General features: G+C 36.2%; 2 protein-coding genes across 6 annotated transcripts in view; one reads left to right on the forward strand and one right to left on the reverse strand.

Moving 5' to 3' along the window:
• Window positions 1–4: 4 nt before the first annotated feature.
• On the forward strand, window positions 5–14881 carry PDK1 (pyruvate dehydrogenase kinase 1). Its single transcript, XM_038182439.2, has 11 exons — window positions 5–281; window positions 3694–3835; window positions 5341–5412; window positions 5922–6106; window positions 6350–6439; window positions 6761–6838; window positions 8919–8995; window positions 9665–9763; window positions 10712–10822; window positions 11959–12072; window positions 12193–14881. The coding sequence occupies exons 1-11, from the start codon at window positions 164–166 to the stop codon at window positions 12331–12333; spliced, it is 1227 nt and encodes a 408-aa protein (XP_038038367.2). The 5' UTR covers window positions 5–163; the 3' UTR covers window positions 12334–14881.
• A 654-nt stretch (window positions 14882–15535) lies between these two features.
• LOC101790227 (neurabin-1) overlaps window positions 15536–21291 on the reverse strand; it is a 41399-nt gene continuing 35643 nt past the window's right edge. For 4 of the 5 annotated variants that reach the window (XM_027461169.3, XM_027461171.3, XM_027461172.3 and 1 more), the window contains 2 exons: window positions 19026–19214; window positions 15536–16941 (listed from right to left, as the gene is read on the reverse strand). In XM_027461169.3, the coding sequence (XP_027316970.3) occupies window positions 16774–16941; window positions 19026–19214 (357 nt within the window). In that variant the 3' untranslated portion in view covers window positions 15536–16773. The other variant, XM_072040938.1, reaches the window with a different exon arrangement.

Raw genomic sequence — 21291 nt, forward strand, 5'->3', positions numbered from 1 at the left:
CGCCGCTGCTGCGTGGGGCCGGGCCGGGAGGAGGCACCCACCGCCGCCGGCACCTCCTCCCGGCCGCGCGGCGGAGGAGGCCGCGGCCTGGGCGAGGGGCCGGGGGAGCGGGCGCGGCGGGAAATGGTGGCCGGGCCGGGCTGAGGGGGCCGGGACAGGCGCCATGAGGCTGCTGCGCGCCCTGCGGCGCTGCGCCGCCCCGGGCAGCATCCCGCAGCAGGTGGACTTCTACTCGCGCTTCTCCCCCTCGCCGCTCTCCATGAAGCAGTTCCTGGACTTCGGTGAGTCCCCGCCGGGCTCCCCCCGGCCCGGCCCCTCGGCGGGGTGCCGGGCCCCGCGCTGCCCTCGCGCCTTTGTCCCCCTGAGGGGGCGCGCGCGGAGCGAGCCCCTCGGGCCCCTGGGCTCGGCGGCCTGCCCCCGCCGCCCCGTTAGCGCTAAACGCTGCCCTGTTTGGCACGAGGAGCCTCGGCTTCCTTCCTGGAGAAGGGAGCCTAGCTGACTCCTTACCTAGAGCCAAGAAGTGAGGCAAGGTTGAAATTCAGCTGAAATCTCCGATTCTTGGTAGCACAGAAGTAGTTTGATGTTCTGCCAAAACTGCGGTCTTGGGGACAAGGGGGAATTACGACTGCTAATAAAGTGACCCCGAAAAGTAAAAATTGTTAAGCCTTTTGAAAGCTAGCAAGCTCTCCAGCATGCACCAAGAGCAAGAGTTGTTGAATCCCAGCTGAAGCCAAGCAGCTGAAACAATTGCGACTTCTCCAGTCACGTGTTTGTGCCCCACAAAAACACTTCACTCAAGCACTGCTCATTTCAGAAAATGGGTGAGAGAAAGAGCAGAAAGCAAACACCCAGAATCACTGCAAAGGGTTGGGAATCTAGCCTGGAAAATGAGTAAATTGGTTGAGGTGCTCTTGATAAAGCTACGTATGTTCCCAGGCATGATGAGTACTTTTGACTCAAAGGGATCACAGGAATTGCTCTACTCTGCCTCAGAGCAAAGACTGTGTGGAGAAAGGTCTTGCAAGATACTCCAAAAAGTGTTTTTGAAGCCTGATTGTGCAGACATACTATAATTGGTTCTGTTTCTGTAAGCAAGGCACTGTTGTAAGATATATGTAAACATACAACTAGTAAACAGTTGCTTTTTATCTTCTTGTAAGTAAAACATAACTGAGAACTAATCCTAAAATACCAGACTTTGTATGTAAGTAGGAAGATTTAAAAAGGTTCTTTTAACTATCCTGTTACTTCATCTATCCATTTAGTGTTTCATACACAACAATAAAGTATATTCCATACTACAATTCCAGATTTTTAAAGGAACCCCACCATAAATCTGCCTTTAGTTCGTTCCTCCAGTTCTCAATCTGGCAAATAAAGTATACTGTAGGCAAATTTAGGTCTTACGTCATCAGCTGTATCTTGGGTTGTAAGTGCTTAGTATTTTCTGTAGGAGCCTTATCAATTCTTTGCATAGATGGATCATAACTGCACAGGGAAACAAAGTAGTTTGCCCATTCACTGAAATCTTACTTACCCTAAGCTGCCTTCCATTTTTGACGCAGGATTGCAGAGATGTGGCCTCCAGATAAAAACCTTCTTCGTGGAATATCATTTGCTGAGAGCATGGGACGCTTGAAGATTAACGTTACATTCTAATATCTTCAATTTGACTTTTTCTTGGAATTTTAACCTGAGAATAGGGAAAGGCCAGTAACAGTCATGGCTGAAATGCAATCTGACTAGGGAGAAGAGTGAGAGGTTTCTGGGCAGAGGTCATATGTAGACAGTGCATAATACTGGTGTCACTGGGGAGAAATTCCTTATAGCTATTTGCTTTCTTATTAAGTGTAGTTTATGATGTGTCTGTCCCCGGATGCATTAAACTAGACTACACCCTTTCAATTCAGTGCATGTTTTTGCTTTTTAAGACACTCCTGGCTTCCTTGTTTTTATGTCCTTTCCCTTCATCTTCTTTACTAACTCTTCCCCATGTCAAATGGAAGGTGTGAACTGAGCAGAAGCACCAGAGTTAATTTTTAGGAGTTACCTGTTATGAAACATCAGAACTGAGGTATGCATTTCACAGCAGTAGATGAACAGCTTAGTAAGTTCAGATCCTATTTACATGACACTGTTGAAATCTTGAAGTAAGTCTGGCGGAGAATAAAGTACAGCACTCCTTATTATTTTTGTCTCCTGCCTCCTCCTTTAGCCTAGTAAAACAAGCATTGTGGGAGTAAATTTAGGCCTTGATCTTAATAACTACCTGTAATTGACATGCAAAAAGATGACACCTGTGTTTATAAAAAGCACAGGTCAGTTATTAACAGGTGCACTAACTTAGCTTCTACCTTTTAAGTGTAAAACTTCTAAAAAGTAAATATATGGGAGAATACTATCATGATGACTATGCACAGTAGCCATCCTACTTCCATTTCTTTCTCAGTATTCATTTTAATTCATCTGTGTGCTGTTCCCTGTAAGACTTGAGTTTAAACTACAACAAAGCTAGCTGAAAGGCAAATAAATCTTACAGAATTTAATAGGAAATCTAACTTATTTTCTGGAAGTGTGAAATGTTCCCATAGGAGTTATGGTAGTTTTGTAAGATCAGTGATCAAGTGGGGTGTATGGGATTGTGATACTTTCTCAAGCATCCTTCCAAAAAATATGCTTCCTGTAATGGTTTCATTTGCTTCTCTTTAACATGCTCAGAATGACATATTGTTTCATCAGTGGTAGTTAGAGTCAGTGTTCGCTACAAATAAAACTAACAATTTTGTTCTGGTTTCAGTTAGAACAGAGTTAATTTTCTTCCTAGTAGCTGGTAGAATGCTATGTTTTGGCTTAGGATGAGAAGAGTGCTGATAACACCCCGATGTTTTAATTGCTGCAGAGCAGTGCTTATACTAAGCCAAGGACGCCTCAGCTTCTTGCTCTGTCCTGCCAACGGGCAGGCTGGGGGTGCAGTAAGAGCTGGGAGGGGACAGACCCAGGACAGGTGACCCAAACTAGCCAAAGGGGTATTCCATACCATCTGACATCATGCTAAACAATATATAGGGGTGGCTAGCCGGGGGAGGGGGCCAGACTGCTCAGGGTTAGGCTGGGCATCAGTCAGCGGGTGGTGAGCAATTGCATTGTGCATCACTTGTTTATACACATTATTAATAGTAGTACTATTATCATCATTGCATTATTATTATTATTATTATTATTATTATTATTATTATTATTATTATTATTATTATTATTATTATTATCCTGTCTTATTAAACTGTCCTTATCTCAACTCACAGGCTTCACTTTCCATCTTCTCTCCCCCGTCCCAGAGAGGGCGGGGGGAGGGTGAGCGAAGGGCTGCGTGGTGTTTAGCTGCCGGCCGGGTTAAACCACGACAAATTTGCATGTATAGAAGCCATATTTAAAGTTGGCTAGCATAGGTCTGCAGTTATTGCACTACTTAACTTTTTATATACTGAGGATTCTCCTTATTGCAACAAAGCCATTTACAGTTTGAAGTTTACTGTTCAGTTTGAAATATAAAGCGGGCTGCTGCCATGAAAGAAACATTGGCTTACCAAACTGAGTCAACTTTAAAACCTAACCAGAGGCCTCTTAGGCAAGAAAGTATGAATTTGCATAGTTCTGACTTTATTCTAATGTTGCCATATATTTATTTGGTCTTAGGATCTGAAAATGCTTGTGAAAAGACTTCATTTATGTTTCTGAGACAAGAGTTGCCTGTAAGACTGGCAAACATAATGAAGGAAATAAGCCTGCTTCCAGACAACCTTCTGAGAACACCTTCAGTTCAGCTGGTGCAGAGCTGGTAAGAACACTGTTGTTTAATACTTTCAAGGGTGACTTTCTGCATATACCTAAGTTATAGGAATAACACATTCAATTTTACAGAAAGAATATTTCATATGCTCATTACACATGAACATCACCTTTTTAGAATGAGTAAATATCCCAATGTGACGGAAACTAAATTTTCAGACTTGGGAAAAAAAACAACACTTTAGGGGCAATTAGATAACCCACAATGAAATTAAAAACCATTTATTAAATTAAACTATTCCAGATAGTCAATATGAGAATTCAGTAACAACAAAAATCCACAAGAGCAATGTTTAACACGGCACTTAACTTAAATGAAGAAGCTAGTTAAGAAATCAACAGAAGCAGCTAAATGTACATGTTTTCAAAAAAGTATAGAAACTATTTAAAAGACAAGTTATTGCATATTGAGAGTAAAGGTATAGAAAATAACAAAAGCAAAAGAAAGCTCCCAAAGGCAGAATATTTAAAATAGCAGAAGCAATACAAGGCTATTAAAATTAAGAAGACATCCTTCGAAAAGTAAAATTTGCTTTCAAGTAAGGAATTGAAGCATAATTTTTTGCAAGATGAAAGCCAAACAAAGAGATAGCTTGGCAACTGCTAAAGGCACATGGCTATCTGGAAAGGCTTTTAAAGTTAAGAGAACAAAGTCTGACAGTGAATAAGTGGGGTTGATTTGATGAGTGAATATAAAAAAAGCTATCAGTGTAGATGAAGGATTTCAATGAAACATGAAAGCTCACATTTTTGATACTAAATGACATTGATCAAATGGGAAATGAATTCCACTTGGACAAATGCAAAGTAAAGCACAGAGAGGAACCTCCTCCCCCTGTATGCTTGCTCACTTACAATCAAAAAAGGAATTTTGATGCTACTGTGGATATTTTTCTGACTGTTAGTTGGTGGGCAAAAAGGTGAATAGTGTTAGGAACTAAGTAACAAATGAGGTGGAGGAGAATATTAGTGTACCACTGTGTTAGTCCATTATTACTCTGAATAGCATGCACTTCTAGTCATTCCATCCTGAACAGAAAAGACCAAGAGGGATAATCAGAGGGTTGGAACAGTTTCTACGTGAGAAGAAAACCAAACAGAATTCTTCAGCTTGGAAAATACATCTAAGGAAAGAAATGGCAGAAATATGTAAATCATGAACAAGCTGGTAAAAATTTCTAAATAACAGGAACTAACTAGGGCTGCTAATAAATGATCACTCTCTGGGTTTAAAACAGAAAAAAGATCTTTTATGCTTTCTAATTAAATTGTGGAATTAATTGCTCTGGAGATTTTGGAAGAAAACATCATGAATGGATTAAGAAGGATCTAACAAAATTCACAGGGTCTATAGGTTATAGGATACAGGTCTATAGGATATATCAAATACAATGATTTGGATGCAACCAGACTTGGAAGATCATAAATCACTAACTAAAGGGTGCTGGGGAGTCATATTAGTATTGGTCTTTTTCATGTTTCTTTCGTTTAAAGGTATGTCCAAAGTCTTCAGGAGATCCTTGACTTTAAGGATAAAAGTTCGGAAGATTCAGGGGCTATTCATAGGTAAGGATTTGTCACATATATCAATCCAAATCTTATCTAGAAGGATTGGCAAGAAAAGTAATGGCTTAAGAAAAATTTCAGCTGTCTTCAGTCTTTCTGTCAGAATCATAGTAACATTATCCCCTGTCACTGGAAGGAAGGAATAAGATAAGAATATATTAAACTTAACCAAATTTTTACCAGTTCCTTACTTGTAATGTTGGAACTGATGTATGGAACTTTTCACATGTACAGTATGTTTGTTCATTACCAGCTGACTATGGTTACTGTTTTAACAGGCATGAGATGATTTGCATGAAAACAGGTGACAAAATTTTCTTCTTTTTTGGCATTAATAAAAAAAAAAGTTAACAATAAATGTCCAAATAATCACCAATGGTGGCACCTAGTGCAGTAGGCAGACCTGTAATATTTCTGTACACGGTGGTCTTCATTTTCATGGACAGATACTCAATTTGCCAGAGTATTAAACCCAGCTGAAAGTAAAAACTAACAAGTATTAATTTTAGTTTTACAGATACTGTGATAAAAATCCGGAATCGACACAATGATGTAATTCCTACTATGGCTCAAGGAGTAATAGAGTACAAGGAAAGCTTTGGCATTGATCCAGTGACCTCACAGAATGTGCAGTATTTTTTAGACCGTTTCTACATGAGTCGCATTTCAATTAGAATGCTCCTTAATCAACACTGTAAGTGCTTTTGCTGAAGGGAGGGGAAATGATACCTGTACTCTGTCAGTAGTATTTTTCCTTTACTTTTAAGTGCTCAATACTTAAATGCTTTTTAAAAATATTTATTAGTAATAGCCTTTTAACTATGGTAAAGATTGGAATTATAGATTGTCTATAAACTTCTATTCAGCAAAACTGAAGATATAAACTATAACTATAAAAATTATATGAGATATTAAATAATATTGTCTTTGTTGGCAGCTTTACTGTTTGGTGGGAAAATTAATCCGGCTCATCCAAAGCATATCGGAAGCATCGATCCTAGCTGCAATGTTGTTGAAGTTATCAGAGGTAAATCCAGAGAAGAAAAAGAATTCAGAAAACTTACATGAAAGTCTATGCTGAGAGCCAATACGTCTTGATGTTTATATAGTGTATAGATCTTTCCTTCTCGGAGCAGAAGCTTAATTGAAAATGTAAAAGTGTAATATGTTTTTGTCAGTGTCCCTCCTGTCCCTCCCGCTCCCCAACAAAAAAAAAGTTCTTGTGAGAAGATGATGAAATCTTACTGACAGCACACAGTGTTTTCAATTTTTGTTTTTCTTTTTGGTAATCTGTAAAGGGAAGAAAAAGTGGAGGGGGAAAGGTAACTGTTTTTTAAATTTATTATAGATGGCTATGAAAGTGCCAAGAGACTTTGTGATTTATATTATATGAGCTCTCCAGAACTCGTCCTTGAAGAATTGAATGGTAAGTGCATATGGGATGAGGTACTCCCCTGAATGTAGTGATAGATTCTTCTGAAGTAGCTGGTATAATGTTCTTCCACTTTTCCTATAGTCAATGTATCCTCTATTGTATAGATTTTATAGAGAGATAATAAAGATTTGGATATTATATCCTCTACTATATATACTTTTTTTTTTTTAATCTGGCAGAAGGCTTCCCTTATTCATTCTTTTTTTTTTTTTTTTTTTTTTTTAATTGGTGAACTGAAACCTGCAGAAAAGTTTCTGAAATTACAGCTGGTGATATAAGATTTTAGCGATGTCATTCCCTCCCTAAGGTTTCTTGTATGTCTTCACCCTGCACTGTATCTATTACAACTCATCCTCTTTGTGTTGTGACACTTCAGGTCTTAAAACTTTGCATTCTAATTTCTCTTTCTTATTCAGCTATTGCACACTTATAGTTGCAGTTAGATAAAGTCCCTGTAAAAAGTCATTTGAACCCGTTTTCTGTGACTGAAAAAGACATTTACAATTGTGCTGCTGTGAACTCAGAGGTCAGCTACTGTCCCCATAGTCTTGTTGAATGCTAAAGAGCCTCCCTAACACTACTCACTGGCGTGCTTTTCAAGTTAGTAAACACCAAGTTCAGGCAGACCTACAAAAACAAGCAATCAAAATTGCTTCTACAAATAATTGCAAAAGCAAGAGTGCACCCAGACTAGCTTGGCCTGTGAAGTTAAAGGCAAAGAAAGTGCACAGACTACACATTTCAGATCTTTTCTTCCTACTGTACAAAATCTGTTATTCTTTATATAGGTTAAAGGATTTTCCTTTCTCCATCTTTTGATCATGATTACTAAAAGTATTTGTACAAAACTATCAGTCACGCTAGCTACTGCTCTTTACTGCAGGGGCATTTTAATGGTGTATGTGTTCCAGAAGTCAGAACAAATAGTTTACATTTATTAAATGGAGTGGCTTTTTGCTTAATGAATTGTGAAGGTGAGTTAAATCTGATCCAGGCCAAATGCACATTCGTTACCCACAGCTGAGAGCCATTATTTAAAATGTAGGCATGGGGTTTGAGGGTGGAGGCATAGATGAGAGCAGTTAACTTGAAGGCAGGAACCTATCATTTCAAAGTGCATTTTTTCCCTTTTTATTTTTACTGGGTGCATGATTTATTCCAAATCCTTTGACCATCACTAGACTTTAACATTTATAGCTCATAAAGCAGTTGTCACTTACACAGTTTGGGGAGAAAGCTATTAATTTGTTGAGCTGAAAGAACATACAGGGCCAGCAGATTTTTGGAGCAACCTTTCCTTAATTTTTCATTAATGACTATGTTCCCATGGTAGTTTTTCCAGAGTTAATACTCAAAAGCTTGAAAACTACACCAGTTTATAGATACAATTGTATTTTGTTATGTTTTCTTGTAATATTAGCTCATTTCTAAATTACTCAAAAAATAGGCTGTGCTGCAGATAGTATTTGGTACATTATAGCATCGTAAGATTCTATCAGGTTGGGAGAGACCTCAGGAAGTTTCTAGCCTCATCTCCTGCTCAAAACAGGGACAGCTATGAGATCAGGCCAGGTTGCTCATGGTTTTGTCCAGTCTGGTCTTACAAATCCTACAAGGATGGTGACTACTTAACATCTCTGGGCAACCTGCTTCAATTGTCAAATGTCATGGTGAAAATGTCTTCCTCTATATGCAGTCTGAACTTACTCCATCTTACATTCATTGTTTCTTATCCTCCCACCACCTGAAGAGCCTGACTCCATCTTCATAATAACCTTGTAAGCATTAGAAGACTACTATTATATGCTCTAATCAGTGATGCTACAGTGGATTTTAAGATTATTTTCTAAAGCAGCAAGCACTTCTGAAAATCTTTGAGTATGAATTTTGGTTAACATACAACTTCTGAAAAAAATTCTGTTCATTATTTTCTAAATTCTCTTACCTATACAAAAGTATGTGTTGAATTAGTACATGAATTGATACAAGATACCTAGTTAATTTAATAAATCAAGTAAATAATAAATATAGTAAATTACCCGTTTAATTATCTAGTCTTTCTTTTCTCCAGCTAAATCACCAGGACAGCCCATGCAAGTGGTGTATGTACCATCACATCTCTATCACATGTTTTTCGAACTTTTCAAGGTCTGTGCAATTACCATTACACAATTCTTTTATACATGTTTGTTTAGTAAGGTTGTATTTGACTTTTTGAACCAATTCTAGATAGTGGTGTGTTTTTGCTAATGCAAGCTTCTGGCAATTTAACTACAGGAAGATACTTAGATTGTACAGCTTTGGAAGATGTGTCTCTATGCCTAGCCACTGAAAACCTCAGACACCTTCCACAGTAGACAACTTTGTCAAAAAACGCTGATAATGTATAAAGGCATTAGTTAATAAAGCAAGTGAGAATAATATGCCTAATTTTTTGGGACACCTTTGGTGTAAAGTGAAACATGTTAATTCTATATACTTTTCCTCAAGCACTTACTTCAGTCCTAGACTCTTCTTGGATCTTTGTGCCATATTGCATGTAGAATGCATTATACAGGTTTATACAAATAAAATTGTACATTAACATACTTAAATATTCTAAATTCTTAAATTAGTCTGTGTAATTCAAATAAATTATACATGTGTTGATACTGAATACATCAGAAACATTCAAAAAACCTATTATAAAACCATATATTTTTGTCTTGATTCTAAAATATATATGATAAAAATAACTTATGTTCCTAAACTGATGTTTGAAGATAATATACAAAGCAGTAAGAATAAGATTTGAGTTCTTGTACTTGAAAATTGCAGAATGCAATGAGAGCCACCATGGAACATAATGCCGATCGATGCATTTATCCTCCAATTCATGTACATGTCACGTTGGGAAATGAGGATTTAACTGTTAAGGTACCCACTTGTTTGATTATTATTATTTTTTTCCCCTGTCATAGTCATCATATTACTAACTTTATCTGATGATCTAATTCCAGCAGTAGATTGTATCTGATGATGTAGTATATAAGTTAACAGGACAGTTTTGCAATTTCACATACTACATCAGCAGGAAATTCATGAAGAGGTTGCATATTCACATGGAAGGTTCTGTAATAAAATTCTGTGGTTTTGTCATGCCTACATCAGGCCTGGTTTATGCACAGCCATGACTAAAAATGAAGCAGCAGCTTCATACAATTGTCATGTCACCATTTTTAAATCAAAATGATAGAGCTGCATAGGAGGTATGAAACAACTCAAAAAAGGGAAATGAGCCTTGTAGATTCCATGCAGATCAAACCTGCCTGAAATAGTTTGCAGAGTAATTTATTTTTCTTACATACAGCATCTATGTTGGATTTCAGAGACCAGCTGCAAGCACTGGCTTTTTCATAGGTCTAACTAACACCTAGTAAAACAACTCTTGGCACTTGCACCATCAGTAATGGGTTTTAGTGTATTGTCTTTTAACTGGCAATAGTCTCGAGTAATAAAGATGAAAATACGCAGAAGTTGGTACTTGTTGAAATCAGTAGGTATAAATATGGACTTCAGGCAAAACTTAATTACAAACGAGACAAAAGCAATGAAAGACTTAAGCAAAATTTTCTTGCTTTTGAGAGATTATGAATGCTTCTTACGATAGTATTTTATGTAAATGGTTTGTAAAAAGGATGAGAGGGAAGAATGCACCTGCTTGTTGCTATAGCTGAGATGAGAATTTAAGAAAGCCTGTCAATTACTAGGGACAACTTTATATGAAGTTTTACCTGAACTTTCTCTGGATCATTGTTTGAGAGAGGCTGTCTTTTCTAAAATTGTATTCAGGAACATAATGCTATGTGTTCCTTCTTGTTCCAGATGAGCGATCGTGGTGGAGGTGTTCCTATGAGGAAAATTGACAGACTGTTCAACTATATGTATTCAACAGCACCACGTCCACGTGTTGAGACATCCCGAGCTACACCTTTGGTATGTAAATCTTTTATACCTTGTCATCTTGAATGTGATTAGTAGTCACAAAATAAACTGTTTAGTCAAAGCCATGAAGCCTGATTTTATGGATAAAATGACTATGACCATTTGGATGTTAGTGCTTAATTCAACTATTTTCCTGAAATTACCTGGAAAATAGTTGTCATTATCTTAGGGTTATACAATTTAAATTTCAATATTCTGTTTTTGTCTATCAAATATAAAGATTAGCTATCTCAAGAAGAACACTTAGCTGTGCTGCATGTACTGCAGTACCCACAGGATTTTTGTGGCCACTGAAAGAAAGGGAAAAAAAATAGCACTGGTTTTGGATCAAGTCCATAGTTTCGGCTGTACTGTGCAGTCAGTTGTACCATTCTCCAGGAAGGACGGTGGTACAGAAATGTGACAAGGCATATAAAGAATCTATTTTGCTCTCATGTGAACTTAATAGATGCACAAGAAATACTGAGAGACTCAGACTGTAAGGAGTTCTGAAGAGCTTTTCTGAATTTGTTCTCTTACATTGCATCATTCAAAACATTTTTGTGTATTTTTTTAAAGTTTTCTGCACATAGATGACAGTAACTCATTAAATACCAGATCTTTACATAGAAGCAGAAAGCATGTTCTTCAGAAGATATCTGAAATATAGTAGATCTACAAAAAAAAAAAAAAGATACTTAAAATTTCAGGGCTACATCCTGCTGCTGTAGGCAGGGTTTGGGGAAATTGTAGTGTAAGTTACAAATTCATAAACTTCAAATTCATAAGCTTCTTGAACCTTTTCATACTTACTGATGATGAAATATACCTGACTTAAGAACATTAAACAGCAGCACTATAAGGCACTCAGTACAATTTACTCTTCTTGAAAAAGTTACCAAAATATAAGAACTGTTATCTAGCAGTCCTGTCTGACAAAGGATTAGAACAAGTTTTTTCTACTCACCAGTATCCATGCTTTTTCTGTTTCTGGGGTGCTTGTAAGGGGGCATAATAATTAGCATTTGAACTCTTCTTACTGTCAAATATCATGCTTAGATTGTCTTTTACCTTTTAGTTTATAAATCACCAGTAACAACTACTGATTGATTCAGTTAATAAAAATGCACTTTTTTTTCCTGGATCAGGCTGGATTTGGTTATGGCTTGCCCATATCACGTCTGTATGCACAATACTTCCAAGGAGACCTGAAACTGTATTCCTTAGAAGGTTACGGTACAGATGCAGTTATTTACATAAAGGTATGATGTAATATATTACCCTTGTAAATTTATCATCCACACTAATCTAACTACTATTGGATTACCTTGTTCTGTTACTGTAATTAAAAAAAAGTCAGCTACAGTCTTCTCTACTTACAGGCCTTATCAACAGAATCAATTGAAAGACTCCCTGTATATAACAAAGCAGCCTGGAAACATTACAAAGCAAACCACGAAGCAGATGACTGGTGCGTGCCAAGCAGCGAGCCAAAGGACATGACCACTTTTCGCAGTATATAGCTGTTGGTCCAACAGTTGATAAGATGTAGGTATATCACATAAAGGGAATTTAAAAGACCCTGATCTATGCCAAGATGCTGGGCCACATTTCATATGTGAAAATAATTTTAAGTGGAATAACGAAGTTTAATTCAATTACTCTTTTTTGGAAGTTAAGGAAAAGAAATGAGCTGTTGTTACTTTCTAAGTAAGAAGGTCACATTTAATTTGTTCCATCTTCTGATTATGACTACTTTCTGTAGTTAAATCAAGGGAGCAGTAATTTCAGGTTTTATAGGGATCAGTGCAACCTATTTCATATCTACTGAGAAATGTATTAATTCATATAATTAAAAAAATGTTTTAATACAAGAACTATTGAAAAAGCTTGCCAGAGAATTTTTCCTTTACACAGTGTTACAGATTAATGAAACACTGATGTAAGAAACATTAAGGAGTTCGTTGCTATACCTTTGAGCCTGTATGGAACTTTCTGTTCTTTGATCTTATAAGCATGCTGAAGCCTAATGTTGCAAAGCTAGGAATGTTGCCTACACACTATACATCAAATTTTTTGTTTTACAGCTGTAGAGATCACACTTAGGTCTTTAGGAATAATGAAAAAAAAATCAGTTCTAGCTGCTGCCACTGGTATAATGTATCTCAGGTATGTGGTATCAGTCATATTTCTTTAGTGGTAATGTGAATATTTAATATGTGATAAACTTACCTTTCCATGAGCATTGTGAATTAGCAAGCAGTGTTGGCTTATGTACAGTAAAGGTATACTGTCTTACATTTGCTTGTATTTCCGTAGGTAATACCAAAACTGCATCAGTGTTCTAGCCCTAGTGAGATCTCAGACTCTGGGGTATGTCAGGTTACAGTTGTAAATGAAAAATATTTTTAATAAACAAACATTTTTAAAACTTACCTTTACTAGGGCATCTCTCACTTTGACAATATAAACTACCTTCTCAAAAGTATTTTAAGTGTGGAATTAACAGTTTTTGAAAATACCTTTGTATCTGTGGTGTGCTTCTGGCTTCATTTATCTAGTAACTTGAGGTCATACTATAACGTAAATAAGGTAAGCAGAATGTGTCATCAGTCAATGGCAAACTGTCAAAACAACCGTGGAAGACAGAAGGGGACAAGCATTACATTTCAGGTACTAAGTCCTTTTTTAATAAAGGATTCAACTTCTCTTAATGCCTACTGTGCCAGATTTGTTCAAGTTAGACACATCTGTGTTGTACTTTTCATTTATACCATTCCTCAATATATTAGGCGTGATACAGTTAAAGACCTTTAAAATGAAGTTTTTTCCTTGAATAATTCATTGCCTATACTGCTGCGATTAAGTCATGCAGCACACATGCGTAATCCCTCTCAGAATGAGTGAGTCTAACTTTTGCTGGTTTATTTGCTTTGCGCAGAGCAGAAGGTGAGATACCACAAGCGAAGGGCATAGCTGGTACATTAGAACTTGTGGTCACACAATTCTAGTTGTGTCTGAGCCAGATTAAAAATTATCACCTGTTCCTCCCTAACCTAGTTCTGCAAAGCAGATGTTTTTATACTCTGTTCAAGCTAACATGGGTCAGTTTTACAGGAGTGGATTACAGAATGGCTATGTATGCAGTTAAACTGACACTGAGGGAGGATTATTCTAGCTTAACTGTACTGTTCTGGTTGTGATTAACTGCTCTGCTCAAGCTTGTGGGCACTTAACGTCCCTATTTTTCTTCCATACACGGCTGTGAGGTGGTGACTGTTTGACATACCTTTCATGCACGCATGGCTACAAGTGACGAGAAGCTATAGCTGTTCTTTTCAACCCTGTAAGAGGATGACCGTGAGAAATTCCACATATTGTAAAATGGGGCCTGTGCAAAAGTTAGAGAGAATGTCTGCAGCTGTTACATTTGCTAAACTGAAGCTTAAAGTTACAGCAAGGGCTTTTAAAAATTCAATGCTGAAGCTGAACATTCTAGCTCTAAGTTTTAAATATTTAACTTAATTGAACAATTTTAGTAATACCTAAGAACTACAATAATTTTTTTTGAAGAAAAGCTAAATCATTTTTTTCCTAGGAAGTTATTACAATACGTAATATGGTGTTATTGAAATAAAAGCCCTTTTTTGCTCCCTGCTAGTTACCAATTAAACTCTGATTATTAGAAAAATTTGCCATGTAATTATACTTGTCTCCCCTTCCTTACCTTCCATCCCAAGTGATTGTGGTAAAAACACACGTATTGATATATTTGTTTACAATGTTTAACCCTATTCATAAGTTTGGTCTCTTACTTTTGATGGAAATAGAAGTACCAATGATGATTTTTTAAACATTCTCATTACTGTACTGCTGTCATTGCTAGCACACAAAGTTGAAGTGAATCACTATAGTAAAGTAGTATAATAGCTCAGCTATCAAAACGCTGAGTTTAATAGTTTTGTATGAAAATGAACTCAGTCTTGCACTGTGAAATTAATCTTGGTTTGTGTTAACTTAATTTTTTGAAAGAATCACTACATTTATTCATTAAAAGTATTTTAAAAATTACACTTTCAGTTGGGTGATTTTGTGGCTTGATACAGATGTTAAGTGCTGTGGTCTGTGATAATCAACATTCTTAAACTCACCTGGCATATGAGCATACCATAACTGCTATGTCCCCAACTTAGTGCACCAGCCCTGCATATAAGCAAGCCTTTGAAACCATTATTTTCACTTGTCTCCTTCCGGAGAAACAAGCTCTTCACAGGGTACAACACTGCGCTTAGGAGGCTTAAAGGAAAAAGGTAATAATACATGGTTGTATTCCCTATTCCTTAAGCACTTAACTGAGAAGTAAACATCCTTGACTGAATCAAGAAAAGTGCAGTTTTAGGTGCATAATTCTAAGTACCTGACTGTTCCATACTTCTAGTTCCCTTCTCTTTTATCAGTATGGCAGCATTCCTCCCTAGCTCCAGGTCTGTACCTTTGGAGCACAAACTCAAAGCTCCTGGAAACAAAGTAAGTAAGTTAAATCATGAGAAAATAGTTGTTTCTTAAGAAACAAAACTGAAAATAAAACCTCTTAAAAGTAACTATTACCAAGATTTTTAACTTTATTTTGGAAACGCATGGTGTGAAGAAGCTTTTTCACACCATCCTTTTGCTGAAATTCTTAAGACAGTTATACCAAAAAAAAAACTTCTGAGACACCAACAGTGAAGTCCATTCATTTAATTAAAATGAAAACAGTCCATAGATTTAAAGGAGAACTTGGTCCACATACAGAAATGATGTAAGTTTTGTTCTAGTCCATTTTATGGTTGAACTGATACTTAGTTTGTTTCTGGAATAATCTAAATAAAGAAGTGCCGTTTTAATATCTATCAAACAGTATGTAAATATACAAAACACCAATTCATGTTCTAACCTATATGGCATATCAAATTCTCCTTTAAAGAGAAATAATTTGTAGTCTACAACTGAACATATTTAAATACAATGCAGAAACCCAGTGCTTCGGTGGTAGTTTTTCCTACAATTCTTCCCTCAGTATTTTAAGTTTGAAAAACAGCGTATTTTAAAATTAGCAAATATATAAATTTGGTCCGCAAAAATCTTGTAGCAAGTAGAAAAGAGAAATACATGTATTGCAAATTGATCTTACTCATAGCATAAATCTATAAAACTATGTATTATTTAGGAAAAAATAGGTTAAAAAAGATCTTATTTATAGGTTTAAACCTTGTCCCAACACCATAAGGGTAGTGTGTGGAAAACTGAATACTATGATTAGTATACGTAGTTTGTGAAAACTACTTAATATTTCTTGTTATTTTCTCACTAAATTGCAACACATGGAATTCAAAAACAAAGTGGTACTACAGTGGACTTAGCATGAAACAGATCATGCCAAAAATACAGGAATTTAAAGAAAATACTTCATAAATTTGAAATACATGCTTTCTTTTTAAATTAATTTGACATTACTGTTTTCTTAAACAATTTTTACTATACATCTTTAGTGGCAACAGATAAATAGACTGTCACAGACTGAATTTGTTGGCAGGATTTTTCTATTGTCCCTCTATCAGATTCAACTATACAAAATTCTAGTTGACTAATATTGGAATGATTTTTAACACAGTATTCTACTTTTCACAAACATGTAGAAATTTCAATGAAAAGGGCACATGAGGTCTTAGAAGCACAAATATTAAGGCAGGAAGTTAAATTAGTATTAGTACAAGTAGAGTCAACTAGGAATTAAAAATACTGAAAACATTTTGTTTTATTGGGTTGTAACAGGGAGGGACTATTACTAAAAAGTAAAAAAAAACCAAAAACCTACCATGTTAAACTGTTGCACTTTCCCTCCTCCCTCAATTGTACAATTATATACAAATCTGCAGAACTTCAAGGTGAAGCAATTTGAGCTAAAACAAAGCAGGGTCACCTTAGCAGCTTGATTCAAGAGTGGTTACCACTCTGCCAGTCTTGCGAACTTCCCTCTCCTTCTTTTGAAATTTTTCCTTTTGTTTTTCCAGTTTTTCTTGTGCTTTTTTAATATCCTTAATTTTTTTCTTTATTGTTGATCGGTCGTTTTGACTGGAAACTCCCAGGGCCTTTTGGGGTTAAAAAAAATTACTTTGTTATTAATTTTTCAACAGTTGCGAACAGTTTAAGAAAGTGTTACTCACTTTGCTACAAAAGATAGTGTGTTTGGAAAACAAGAGCTTAAGTCTTCAGGGTCACTGTGAATGATCATTTTGGTAACAAGATGAGTAAGGACAAGAAGACCTACTCTTTTGTTTGGTTGTGAAATATCAGTTTCTCACTGCATTTCACAAACACAGAGACCTGAGAATTTCCAACAAATAGAGTAAGGAAAGGAAAACTCAGCAACTATTCTTTAACCTCTGTGAAGCCACCCCCCCCCCTTTTTTTTTTTTGACTAGGTATGCTGCTGAACTCAAATCAGCCAGCTGTGCTTTTTGTTTGATTGTTCATTTGTCTGTTGTTTGTTTTGTTTTTACTGCTTGAGAAAAATCCAATCCATGAAAGCTGATTCTAGGAAGTTCATGTTTCTTTTGAAGTTGCACAGCATAAATATAGATTAAGGGAAAGTGAAATAAATAATAATAAAAAAAATAAAGCATCTTGGTAAATAAGCACATCTCCACTAATGACTCTTGAGGACATTAATACTACAAACTAAGTATTCACCTAAAAGAAAAACTGAGTGGTCTTCCATCCCCCTCCACCCTTTAAAAACTAGAATCTTTCTCTCCTCTTTAAGCAGAAGACTTTTTTTTTTTTTCTTTTTAAAGCAGAGCCACAACAGTAGTTGATAATCTCTTTTGCTATGTAACTCATTACTTTATGTTAATAAAGACGTGTGATCAGTGAAGCCCCATGGTAATAGGAAGTAAAAATAGGAAGTAAATGCTATAAATGTCCAACTTTCCATGACATTTCTTGTTTTGATGATGTACTATTAGAATTGTGATTACTATCACCAATTAATCTTCAAAAAAAAAAGTGAATTATTTCTATAAACACTTGGTATACTAATACTGCGCTCCTTACTATGGCATTACTTTACTTTAGCTCTTCCTCCATGCAAGGGTCCCTGTTCTTTTTGTATATATCTTCTATCATCTGTCTGCATTTTAGAGCAACTGAACCTAAATTTACTTAAAAGTATTAAGGATTTTAAGGTGTATTATTAAGAAGCCTATTAAGTAGCCAATGCACTTTGATTTTTGATCAGCAGATGGCAGTATCTGATTCCAAGTTACAGGCAGCACTTCCACACTTCAGAACTCCTAATGACATAAATTATAAAGTTTTAAGTATCAACATCCCAAATTCCCTAATTAGATATTCATTTGACAGACCAATAACAGGTGTTTCCTCTGTATCCAGGGACATTTGTTTACAAAATACAGGACAACTAGTGGTGTAAGTCTATTCTAAAAATACCGGTGCCATTTTAGTGACTGAAAGTCAACATTTTTTTCTCCGTAACACACTCAAAACCTATGCTTGATCATTAACAATAGTTTGTCTTATGCCAAAATAGGCCAGTGAACTTAATTTTATTTAAGCAGGTTGCCTGTCCAAAATGCAGTCTGATAATCTACTGAGAAAGGAGAACTTGAAGTATTTTCTAGCATTGTAAGGGACACATACCATGCAGATTCCAGAGGCAAAATGACTAGAAAAAGCTCAAAGGAAAGATTTAGATTTTTTTTTTCCCCAGAAGAAGTGAAAATTAAAAACATTTAAAAGGTCATCAGATACAGATTTTACTTTCCCTGTGAAGAAGAGATATGAAAGAAACATAGATTTCTAAAATTAGATCCTGCAGTTCTATGCATTTGACTTGGCTGGATCTTGTTTTGATATGATTTTATGCTGAGATTGATTACATATGTATCAAGCCCTGTTGGGGAATTATGCTGACTTTGATTTCCTTAAGATGCAAACAAGGAAGATACAGCTAATATTTTTCTAATGAAAACCAGCTTATCTTTAATTATGCAATTAATTATTAAATTCTCATCTAACTGTACAGTCTCAAAGTATTTCAAAAGCAAAACACCCTTAAAAATCATGAAAACAGACTCTGTGATTTAAAAAAAATAAATTGGAATATGCAGTGAAAATTATACAGATACAAGTCTATCCTGGGATATTCACATACCTTTAACTTCTCACTGTCGAGTTGCATTAACTGCTGGCCATCTATGTTCATAGCTGTGAACTCCGTAATATACTGCTCCATGTTCATTCCCATTAGCCAGTGGCATACTTGTTGGGTGGTCCATTCAGAAATAGGTCTATTGTGCCATTGATTTTGTTTTCCTGTTGTTGTAAATTCATCATCTAATGCCTAGCCAATTGAGAAAAGACACTGTAAGCAATATTTTACTTGTTCTGGATTCTAGTTGTCAATTGAATCTGAGTAACAAAATGCATTTTTAAACACACTCTAGATCCAAAAGGACTTAAAGTTCTTGAGAACACAGTTTATAGTCAATTTGCCTTGGAGTTTGCTATAAACAAAAAGGACACTACCACAACATTCAACACAAAGTCAGTCTGAAATAGAAAACAAACGTTTTTTTTTTTTTTTTTTTTCTAGTAAATTGCATCTTCATGAAAACTGGTGTCAAAAAATAGCAAAATGTATGATTAAATTTGATGTATCCAAACAACAAACAAGCTTCCTCAATCAATCAGTCAGTCAGATGAGGTAGTTCAATCCTAATATTAGATACTGCCTTACACAGCATCAAGAAGAATCAAGTAGCACTTCAGCTGTATTATTGATTATTGTTATTAAGGAAATTCAGAATAAAAGTGATTCTAGCATTCAAGGAATCTTCCAACAGTTCTAGGTATAGTTTTACAAAATTTGTTGCATTCCTAAGAAGCAAGGATTATTTATTCTTTCATCTGATCCCATCGTGTCAACAATTTAAGGGGCCTGCCCAGTAGGCCTTTTGAGAAGATTTGAGAAGACCTTGTAGCTTTCCACTAATACTACACTTCTCTAGCTCACAGAGCTTTTGAAGCTCCCAGCTTCAATTTCAGTTGGCTCCTAAGGAGAAAAAGGTAGTGCTGTTAGTCCTGAAGCTCTCTATTACTTCATCACAAAAGAAAAGCTACATAAAACAGGGTTTAATATCCCTACAGAAGAAATTCTAGTGTGAGACTTGAATTGGAGTAACATCAGAGTTGAAGTTTTATTAACTATCCAAAACGATCTCTCACTAACTCATGAGTGAGTACAGGCTGCATTTAGAGTTGCAGACTGCCCCATTAGGCAGCTTCCACAAGTTATCAAATATATTTGTAAAACACCTGAAAGTATGCCCACATTTTCTAGTGAGCCTCACATGTCGTTTGTAAACAGGGAACACGGAAATAAGCATCTTTCTACTAACAGATTTGACATGTGACCCTGTAGGTTTCAGGTGAACAGCTAACTACAGCTTCAAAATCGGAGGGATGTCACAAAATCCAGCTCCCTTGGAGAGCTGATTGAATGCAACAAAATAATTCTAGCAATTACATGAAAGATGGTGAGACTTAGGTCTGTCACTTGGTCCGATCATACAATAAAATGAATCTGAGAGAGCAAAATGGCACATACATCTATCTTACTACGTACAAATACAATTTTAAATTCCAGGTGGATCAGAGGGCTGCACATAATTAGAAACACTTTTGCTTTCCATGCTCTGTGAAACAAAGGAGAGTGGTTATATTAGGAGGTAGTGCAGATACACAGGAACAAATTCATAGAGCAGAACAGTTTATGCTGAAATCCTAATATCTATACTACATGCATTTCAAAGGTTTTATTTATTTATTTTTACTTCAGAATAGCTCTAATCTGGTCTCACAGATTCAATGGCCACTAGCAGTTGGAATGCATTGGGAACACTGTAGAAGCGCCTCTGATTTGATCTCCAAGGTGAAGCGAAGTAAGGCAAGTGGGGACAAATCAGGAGATTTGCTTCAAAACTGAACTTCTAATCCTAATTAAAATGCTAATGTAGACATAAAAAGCGTGGACACATTGGCCTTCCTGACGTGTAAAAGCACAGCAATTTTTACAAAACATCCAAGGACTTTAAAGGAAGTTTTGCTTGAAGTGTTCTGTACAGCAATTCTGTCATGAAAACTGGGGCACAGCTAGTTTTCTATCCAAGCTACCACGCTTGGGGTACTTGGCACAGAGAAAGAAGATTCACTGTATAAATTACAACAGGAATTTGAAAATGTCCATTTACTTTAAATCATTATGTTGTGGTAACTTCTTCTGTCTCATACTAGCAAGTGACTCTGAATAATACACAAAAACTAGAAAATTTTTACACTTCACGTTTGACCTGTACTGGAGTATTGTGTGGTCTATCAGTAGCAAGAAAGTACTAAAATATTGCCAAAGCTTTTATCTG

Source organism: Anas platyrhynchos, chromosome 7 (genome assembly GCF_047663525.1).
Source record: "Anas platyrhynchos isolate ZD024472 breed Pekin duck chromosome 7, IASCAAS_PekinDuck_T2T, whole genome shotgun sequence".
Taxonomy (NCBI): domain Eukaryota; kingdom Metazoa; phylum Chordata; class Aves; order Anseriformes; family Anatidae; genus Anas; species Anas platyrhynchos.